Source organism: Salmo salar, chromosome ssa03 (assembly GCF_905237065.1).
Source record: "Salmo salar chromosome ssa03, Ssal_v3.1, whole genome shotgun sequence".
Taxonomy (NCBI): domain Eukaryota; kingdom Metazoa; phylum Chordata; class Actinopteri; order Salmoniformes; family Salmonidae; genus Salmo; species Salmo salar.
In genome coordinates this window covers 60,106,246-60,116,266 of record NC_059444.1, presented here as the reverse complement: position 1 = coordinate 60,116,266, position 10,021 = coordinate 60,106,246, and the positions used below count along the sequence as shown (strand labels likewise).

General features: G+C 46.9%; 1 protein-coding gene across 2 annotated transcripts in view; it reads left to right on the top strand.

The window, feature by feature from the left end:
• Nucleotides 1-8,401: 8,401 nt before the first annotated feature.
• LOC106601002 (protein phosphatase 1 regulatory subunit 1B) overlaps nucleotides 8,402-10,021 on the top strand; it is a 33,107-nt gene continuing 31,487 nt past the window's right edge. The window contains exons 1-2 of one of the 2 annotated variants that reach the window (XM_014192840.2): nucleotides 8,402-8,539; nucleotides 8,713-8,892. In XM_014192840.2, the coding sequence (XP_014048315.1) occupies nucleotides 8,779-8,892 (114 nt within the window). In that variant the 5' untranslated portion in view covers nucleotides 8,402-8,539; nucleotides 8,713-8,778. Of the gene's footprint in view, nucleotides 8,621-8,712; nucleotides 8,893-10,021 lie in introns of both variants that reach the window. The other variant, XM_014192839.2, reaches the window with a different exon arrangement.

Genomic DNA, 10,021 nt, shown 5'->3' with positions numbered 1-10,021 from the left:
CTCTCCAGCCTCCTAATTGCATATGCACAAATGCAAATGCCTATTAATTAATTACTTGACTAATTAGTGCAGTGGTATTAGAGAGCGATAAATCAAGTGGAGATGGGGCCGAGGATGAAGGGGCAGGAGGAGGTCTGTGTGCAGCCAGCATCCACAATGAACACACACCAGGGGGAGTGCTGCTACTGCTCATCTGTGTGTGTATATGTGCGCGTGTGTGTGTTTCTGTGTGCCCATAAGAGTGTGTGTGCACTGGAGCTTCCTAAAAATCATTAAAAGACTGAAGAAGTGAAGAGAAAAGAGCGAGTTTATGAATACAGAGAGTTTGTGGTTCAGCTCATGTATCAGTTTTGACGCTAATGGTAATGTAGCCTAGTTGAGAGGCATACAACAAACCTGGCAGACCTGGCAGCTCTGTTTGTGTTTGTAGGTCTGCCAGGACACATCATAGGTGCCCATAGAGATCTCCGGTCTGAAATATTCATCCCTGTGCGCTCACCGCTCACCAAGACAGTGTGGTCCTAATTGCAGCATCAGACAGCTCCACCTCTCTGTCTCTGTGCAGCCTGGCTCTGGCTGCCGTGGATACCAGCTGCATTTGTCTGTGTGTGGGTCTATGTGTGTCTGTGTGTCTGTATGGAGGTGGAGAAAGGTACTCACACTACTTTGTGCTTTGCCTACGTGTCTGTCTGTCTGTCTGTCTGTCTGTCTGTCTGTCTGTCTGTCTGTCTGTCTGTCTGTCTGTCTGTCTGTCTGTCTGTCTGTCTGTCTGTCTGTCTGTCTGTCTGTCTGTCTGTCTGTCTGTCTGTCTGTCTGTCTGTCTGTCTGTCTGTCTGTCTGTCTGTCTGTTTAGACTGCCTGACTGACTGGGTGTCTGTGTGTGTGTGTCTCTGTGTGTGGCTACAGGGTGTGCGTGGCTCAGGGATTCTTCATCAGTTCCTGTGCCAGACCATGCCCGGCCAAGCTGAACCATCTTATGGGATTCCTGCCTTTTAATTATAGTAACGATAGAGGATTAATTGTGGCAGTGGAAACAAGGGCCCATAGATTATTGATGATATGAGTGAGGGCTTGGGGGTGTAGAGGGAGGGAGTGAGGGAGGGAGAAAGAGAGAGAGAGCAAAAGAGAGCGATTATAAAGAGAGACAATGGGAAAGAGAAAAAGAGGAGAGCGAAAGTGAGGAGAGGGATAGAAAGAGGGAGAGAGGGAGGTAGGTAGAGAGAAAGAGAGCGGGAGAGAGAGAGGTGGAGAGAGAAAAAGAGAAGGAGAGAGAGGGACAGAAAGAGGGAGAGAGAGAGAGTGCTAAATAAATCACTGCCTTAGTCACAGCCACCTCCTCTCCTCTGTCATAATGTCCACCGCCTGCTACAGAACCATGTCTAGATGTCAGTGTCTGGGGTTTATTCAAATGATCAAATATGAGGCAAAAGCGACATCTGTAGGATATTATGTGACACTGCATCCTGGCATGGTTTCTGTTTGTTTCATTGCTGCATCTCCTTTTCTACCAGTAGATGGTGGACTTTGGACACAAAGTGTTCCTGCCGTGGGTCTTTTCATCACTTCTTCCCCCTGCCTCGTCTGTAATCCACCTCTCACAGTGGACCTGGTCCATGTCAACATGTGCTTTGTGATTCTCCCTTTTTCCCTATTCTGTTCCTCTCGCTCTCCCTCTTTCTCCGTCTCCCAGGGATTATCCCATCATTCGGTGAGTGTGCCGCTGTTGTCCTAACACATTCCAGATGGATGTAGGTCCAGGCCAGAGCGCTCACTTTCTCAGTATGTTCAGTGTCTGGCTTTGTCATCATAATAGTCCTTATGGTACAATAATCTCTCTCGCTCTGTCTCTCCCTCTCGCTCTGTCTCTCCCTCTCCCTCTCTCTCTCTCTCTCTCTCTCTCTCTCTCTCTCTCTCTCTCTGTCTCTCTCTCTCTCTCGCTCTGTGTCTCTCGCTCTGTCTCTCTCTGTCTCGCTCTGTCTCTCTCTCTCTCGCTCTGTCTCTCTCTCTCTCTTTCTCTCTCGCTCTGTCTCTCTCTCTCTCTCGCTCTGTCTCTCTCTCTCGCTCTGTCTCTCTCTCGCTCTGTCTCTCTCTCTCTCGCTCTGTCTCTCTCTCTCTCGCTCTGTCTCTCTCTCTCTCGCTCTGTCTCTCTCTCTCTCGCTCTGTCTCTCTCTCTCTCTCGCTCTGTCTCTCTCTCTCGCTCTGTCTCTCTCTCTCGCTCTGTCTCTCTCGCGCTGTCTCTCGCGCTCTCTCTCTCGCTTTCTCTCTCTCTCTCTCCCTCTCTCCCTCTCTCCCTCTCAATTCAATTCAATTCAAGGAGCTTTATTGGCATGGGAAACATATGTTAACTATGCCAAAGCAAGTGAAGTATATAATATACAAAAGTGAAAAAAAATTAAATTAATTAACAGTAAACATTACACTCACAGAAGTTACAAAAGAATAAAGACATTACAAATGTCATATTATGTATATATATACACAGTGTTGTAACGATGTGGAAATGGTTAAAGTACAAAAGGGAAAATAAATAAACATAAATATGGGTTGTATTTACAATGGTGTTTGTTCTTCACTGGTTGCCCTTTTCTTGTGGCAACAGGTCACAAATCTTGCTGCTGTGATGACACACTGTGGTATTTCACCCAGTATATATGGGAGTTTATCAAAACCGGGTTTGTCTCTCTCTCTCTCTCTCTCTCTCTCTCTCTCTCTCTCTCTCTCTCTCTCTCTTTCGATGCCTGCTGGCGCTTTGGAAGTATAGTAACAATGTACATATTGCCAAAGCTTAGTTTGGATATTTACAATATGCAAATAATAAGAATCAAAATTGTCAACGGGACAACAGTAACAACAATAACCAAGGGTCAAAATAACCATACATTCAACAATAACAATAAGCATACAGTAGAGGACATGTGCAGGTTGATTGGTCTGTTAGACTCTGTCCCTCATCTTATGTCAGGCAGCAATGTAGTACGCTGCCAACACACAGCTCTTTGCGTCCTCCCTCAACAGGACGGGTAGCCTATCCTCATCAGAGACGTCTTTGAAACCTTGAATAAGGGTTTCAAATTTGGGGAAATGACACTCTCTAATTGTTTTATATATTTTTTTAACATTTTGTCAGGAAATGCAGCTCTGTCTCAGGTTCTGCTGTTGTGCAGTGCTTGCACAGCCTTTCCTCTACAGGGAGCCAGGTTTTCCTGTGTCTACCCTTCTCAATGGCAAGGCTGTGCTCACTGAGCCTGTACTTTGTCAAGGTTTTGATAAGTAACCATGGTCAAATAGTTAGCCACGGTGTATTGTCGATTTAGGGCCAGATAGCACTGCATTTTGCTTTGTGCTTGTGTTTCCCAATAAGCAATATAGTTTTGTTTTGATTGTGTTGTAATGATTGTGTTGCCTCATTAAGGTGTCCAGTTGAGCTTATTTTTAACCTAAGTCGTTGTAGTGTGTGCAGTACTCTATATATATTTTTACCAATTGAGAACTTTGGTCTAATTCCCTGAGATCTGAGATCTTTCTCTCTCTCTCCCTCTCTCTCTCTCTCTCCCTGTCTCACTCTCTCTCGCTCTCTCTCTCTCCGTCTCACTCTCTCTAGCTCTCCCTCTCACACTTTCTCTCCCCTTCTCTCTCTCTCCCCTTCTCTCTCTCTCCCCTTCTCTCTCTCTCCCCTTCTTTCTCTCTCCCCTTCTCTAGCTCTCTCCTTCTGTCTCTCTCCCCTTCTCTCTCTCTCCCCTTCTCTCTCTCTCCCCTTCTTTCTCTCTCCCCTTCTCTAGCTCTCCCCTTCTCTCTCACTCCCTCTCTCTAGCTCTCCCCTTCTCTGTCTGTCTGTCTGTCTGTCTGTCTGTCTGTCTGTCTGTCTGTCTGTCTGTCTGTCTGTCTGTCTGTCTGTCTGTCTGTCTGTCTGTCTGTCTGTCTGTCTGTCTGTCTGTCTGTCTGTCTGTCTGTCTGTCTGTCTGTCTGTCTGTCTGTCTGTCTGTCATAGTGGTGCTTGTACTCATGTCACCATATCACATACCATTATGGTGTGTGTGTGTTTCTACTTGCACGCATTACCGTATGCATATTCATCTGGTTCCCACAGTGCCATCCCTGTACTGGCAGACAGGCCAGGAGATAGTGCCATCCCTGTACTGGCAGACAGGCCAGGAGATAGTGCCATCCCTGTACTGGCAGACAGGCCAGGAGATAGTGCCATCCCTGTACTGGCAGACAGGCCAGGGAGATAGTGCCATCCCTGTACTGGCAGACAGGCCAGGAGATAGTGCCATCCCTGTACTGGCAGACAGGCCAGGAGATAGTGCCATCCCTGTACTGGCAGACAGGCCAGGAGATAGTGCCATCCCTGTACTGGCAGACAGGCCAGGAGATAGTGCCATCCCTGTACTGGCAGACAGGCCAGGAGATAGTGCCATCCCTGTACTGGCAGACAGGCCAGGAGATAGTGCCATCCCTGTACTGGCAGACAGGCCAGTAGCGGGTGCCTAAACAATGGTCTGTGTCATCCTCAGTCCAGGAGCAAGGCAGGAGATACACAGATGGATTTGAACTAGCTGCCTCACCTGTCCAGTGCTACCTTCCCATACCCTATAACGACCACATGACCAGAATCATTGTATGATGTGAACACATAGTTAGTATTTGCCAGCTGGGATGCGTCAGCGATGTAGGTAATGTAGGTGGAGAGCAGAGTGATGAGTGAAGTGAGGACTGATAAACACTCTCTTTCTGTGTGACCTGTTATGAATTATGAGAACACCTGCCGTCCTGGGACAAAGCCTCTCTGTGATCCTTAGAAATGAACGATTTTACATTTTACGCTGCTGTTGACGTCCAAACCCCAGGTGCTTCAGCTTATTACCAACAGAACACTTGGCTGGCGCTCATGAGGAATTAGGGTGGGGCAGGATTTGGACCGTACTGAGTGTGGCTGTGGATTATAGTTTCAATGATCCATTACCTTTCCATGGCCTTGCCATCTCCATGTACGCAGGTATCTACATTTCTTTACGTCGTGTGATCGTCTCTGTTAACAGGACCAGCCACAGAGGTTCTACAGTTGACTATTACGTCATTATATGGGGCCAGCTCTCAAACCTCCACTCTTCCTAGCCTGAGCTCATTGAGCCAGAGCAGAGCTGAGCCGAGCATGGCTGAACTTGCCTCTGGGGGGGCTGTAATAACTCTGGAGAGAAGCCCTGTCAACCCCTGCCCTATTGGCTGTCACATGGACAGAGATGCCCCATTTAGGAGAGGTTAGAGTTACATACTTGTCCAGTCTGTCATAGGAGATGCAGTCTTCTCTTTCTGTGTGTGTTTATGTGTGTGCCCTGCAGCTGCCAGAGTCAATTCCAGGAGTTTTAGGGCGGATTTCTGTTTTTGTATTCTCATTCCAGGATGTCTGGCTCGAATTCTGCCAAGATCAAAGCTGAATGGCCCCAGGCTCTTTCATTCTTACGTGCTAACAGAGGAGGTAGATGTGTGCAGAGAAGGCGATGAAGCCAAGCCCTCTAAAGCCATGCTTCTCAACTTGTTTTGCCTCGGGACCCAAATTTAACCAGGTTGTCTCAGCTGGACCCAATATTCGCATCACGAAAAAATAATCGGCAAAATACAATCTGGAAAACTATTTTTAATGCTATTGTCACGACTTCCGCCGAAGTCGGCTCCTCTCCTTGTTCGGGCGGCGTTCGGCGATCGACGTCACCGGCTTTCTAGCCATCGCCGCTCCATTTCTCATGTGTCCATTTGTTTTGTCTTGTTCCATACACACCTGGTTTTCATTCCATAATCACACTGCATGTATTTAGTCCTCTTTTTCCCCTCCATGCCTTTGTGTGTAATTGTTTATTGTTATGTGGATATTGTTCAGGCGCTATACTTTTGTTATGTTCCGTGTTTTGGGCACGTTTATGTTTTTATGTGCTGTCGTTTTTGGACCGGTATTAAAGTACGCCTGTTTACTACACTCTGATCTCCTGCACCTGACTTCGCCTTCGTACACACCCCTAACAGCTATATTGATAGTAAATGTAGTAATTATATGACATGGGAATAACATTGCCAATAATACAAGTTTGCTGATATTCTTAATGAAGAACGTTAATAAACTCAGGGCCGGAGTAATGCAGGGGCTTACGGGGCTAAAGCCCCTGGGCCAAGGCCCTTGGGGGGATCCAAGAGGCAGCAACTACTAAACTTCAGCCATCGAAGAGAAGTGGGACAACATTCCACAGGCCACAATCAACAATCTGATCAACTCTATGCAAAGGAGATGTATCGAGCTGCATGAGGCAAATGGTGGTCACACCACATACTGACTAGTTTCTGATCCACGCCCCTACCTTTCTTTTAAGGTATCTGTGACCAACAGATGCATATCTATATTCCCAGTCATGTGAAATCCATAGATTAGGGACAAATTTATTTCTATCAATTGATGATTTCCTTATATGAACTGTAATGCAGTTAAAATCGTTGAAATGATTGCATGTTGCGTTTATATTTTTGTTCGGTGTATATATATTTATATTTTACTCAGACAACCGTGACCCATTCAAAACCTCCCGTGACCCACCAATCGCTGCTCTAAAGCCCACTGATGAACTCTCGATCTGTCCTCCCACATGTAAGCAAGGCAGAGTGAATAACACGGCTGGCAGCGTTCCTCCTCCTCTGACTGGCCCCCCCTGTCACCTAGTTGCACTCCTCCTCCACCAACCGCTGTGCTGTCTCCCTCATCCCATGCCCCACTCCCACTGCCACTCCCACTCCCAACCCAATACAAACAAAGTCCTTCCCTGACCAGGGGCCAAATCCACCCAGCTTGACTCTCCACTTTCCAAAACCCCTCCTGCCTTGCGAGTGAAATTGCAGCATGGTCCTACAAATAGCCCTGGGCCTGACCCCTCTCCCTCCTTTATCTTGTTTTCCTCTCTCTCTCTCTCTCTCTCTCTCTCTCTCTCTCTCTCTCTCTCTCTCTCTGTCTCTGTCTCTGTGTTCCTGTCCTATGTGTCTCTTTGGCTTCGAGTTTCTCTCCTCTCTCCCACTCTGTCTATTTCCCTTTCTCCTCTTGGGCACTGGAACAGCTGTTTTTGTTGACATGCTGTGATTGCGACCTTTTACCAAGCGCCAGCCTCGTCTTGTTGTTGCTGCTTCACCTGATACTAAGTCCTCTCATGAACTTTATGTTCCAGCCCACTCACCACTCTGACTCTAGACTTGCATGTAACCGTCAGAACCTTACGGTCTGCCTTGTGTGATGAATGGAATATGTACAGTACCATATATACAGTGAAGGCATGTTGTTCTGTGGTTCATATTTACACTATTTGTTCTGTTCATAATTAGTGTGTTCTCTCCGTGCTGTATGCTGATGTGTCCGAGTTGTTGTTTTAGTGGCAGAGGTGCATAAAGATGGCAGCCCCCATGTACTTACCACAAATGCCTCGTTTGCTCAGTTCGCCGTGTTGTACATTTCTCTCCGTTACTCTTTTTTTTGGTACCGGCTTTTGCGAAGTATACATGATCTCAAATCTAGCTCCAAGACAGTGGCAATTTGAAAAAACAATTTACCGCCACATTGAACCATGTCGCGCGCTGTAGTTTAAGAACTATGTGGACCAGTGCTAAAAACAATGACGCAACATCGGAATTTCTCCATCTTTATGCACCTTTGCCGTTGAACCATCTCAGCGCCTGATTCGCAGCTCTCTGTGGAACAGAGCAGAACAGAAATGAGACTGTTAACATTCTTCCTGCATCCTAAGATCTTGTTCTTTATGGAAATTCATTAGATGAGTACCCAGCATGCCATGAGTCACCATCAGATATTCATAGCACCACTGTTTACTAAATTAGCCAGCCAATCATAGCACATGCCTCTCTGCCTCCATGCCTGATGCTGATTCTTCTGCATCTGTCATTATTTATTCCTTGTTTTGCTCGGCTTTCTCTCTGTTTTTCGTCCTTTCTCTCTTCCTTTCCAGTCTCTGTGTCCCGTTGTGTCTCTATTTCTCCCTGTTTGTCCCTCCCTGCTCTCTCTCTTTCTCCTCCCCTCTCTCCCTCTGAGAGCACAAATCTCTCATTCACAAACAGAGGCCAAAAGAGGCTCAGCTGATGGGATGAGATTATCTTTTTTTCCTGATTACAAATCAACGTCAGCTTAAATATATACAAAAACACAACTCCCCTCACTCCGGTCCATCCCTCCCCCTCTCTCTTCCCTCCCTCACTCTAGCTTCCACCGCCAACCTCCCCTGCCTCTGTCCCACCCCCCTCTCTCTCTCTCTCTCTCTCTCTCTCTCTCTCTCTCTCTCTCTCTCGCTCTCTCTCTCTCTGCCAGCTCTAAGGACGTGTCTCAATTACTCTTGTTGCACAGGTTGTGAGCGAGGGAAAGAGAGGGAGGAGAGAGAGAGAGAGAGAGATAAACACACACCACCTAGAACGTCAAACAAGAGTAAGTGTCAGACAGAAACAGGCAGAGAGGAAGAAGGGAGGGAACAGGGGAGATAAAGGATAGAAGAAATAGCTGACCGTGAGTGAAAGAGGAGAGCAACAAAGATAAACAAAGAGAACTTCATCTGTTTTGTTTTTGAAGTGAGACAGTAGTGGAGAGGTGTGTGTATATATATATATATATAGAGAGAGAGGTAGACCCAGCAGAAGCAGGACTGCTGTACAGTGTGTTGTGTTGGGACCTTCCTCCAGGGAGCCTAGTGGAGCAGAGCTTGGTGCCTGGTGAGAGAGTGACCCCCCTGGGACACAGACACAGCCATGGATCCCTCTGCGTCGGATGAGGTTGGGGACGAGTGCAAGGAGAGCAGGAAGATCCACTTTGCTGTGCAGTCCTCGGCACCCACCCAACTGGACCCCCGGCAAGTAGAGATGGTAAGTGAGAGAATTGGTTTGACCCGGGTAGAACAGTGTCTGTCTGTGTACAGTCAGTATGTGTTTAGCTTGTCCTCGGTTAACCTATGTGTGTGAGTGTGTGTTCATCGTGTTCTGCGTGTGTTGCGTCTGACCTGTGTGTCTTGTGTGTTTTCTTGTATGCATCTCAGTTTATCGTGTTATGCACGTGTGCTACAGATGTTCGACCTCACAGCCAAGCTTAGGGATAACTTATTGTTGATCACGGCCACTGTCAGGATTGGAACTTGTGTTTTACCAGACTAGGACAAACCATGTCATATTGGACCATCAGTCTTAACTGCAGTGTGACTTCTCTTTTTTTGTTGCATCTTGATCTGTGGCCTGATCCTGTCTTTTTCTGCCACATGGTTGAGAATACAGTGTTGTCATCTCCTTCTCGGCTGTTTCTTATACTTTTGTTCTACGGCCTATTTAACTATGGGTCCCATTGTCGCTGAATGTTATCACTCTGGCCAGTTAAACCTTATAAAAGTCGACCATGGTTTGTTGTGTCGTTGTGGTCACAGAACTATAGTTAATGATTACACAAGTGACTAATATTTGTCTTGATCTGACAGATTTTCTATTGGACTGCTAGTCCTTCTCACTTTGTAGAGTCTGTTTCCCTGTCTTGCCTGGTTCTTTTCTGATGTTTGCCTGTAGCCATAGAAAGATGGAACGGGACAATTCTGGCTCTTCTCCTTGGCCCTGCAGCCTGTCGACAGTGTGTTAGATTTTAGTCTGGGAGAAAGTGGGTCAAAGTAGGAGTTGGTTGGTGTTGTGTGAGATCCAGGCCAGTGGCTCAGCCTCAAAAGATAGAGAGAGAGAAATAGAGAGAAATAGAGAGAGAGGAAGACAAGAACGCTATACTATGAAGGAGTGCAGAGAAACAGGCACAACCTGTTTTCTCTCACTTTCACCTGCCTGGTGTCAGCTCCCTGAGCTGCTGTCCCTGTTACAGAGCTCTATCTCACATCAGCTAATAGTTTGGCGTGGCGCCGTCTCCATGCTTTAGCCTGATTGAATCACTTACACTGTACAGTCTCTGACTCAAGGGCACGACTGCAGCACTCAAACATCTTGGGCTGTGAACCCATGACCCTCTCCT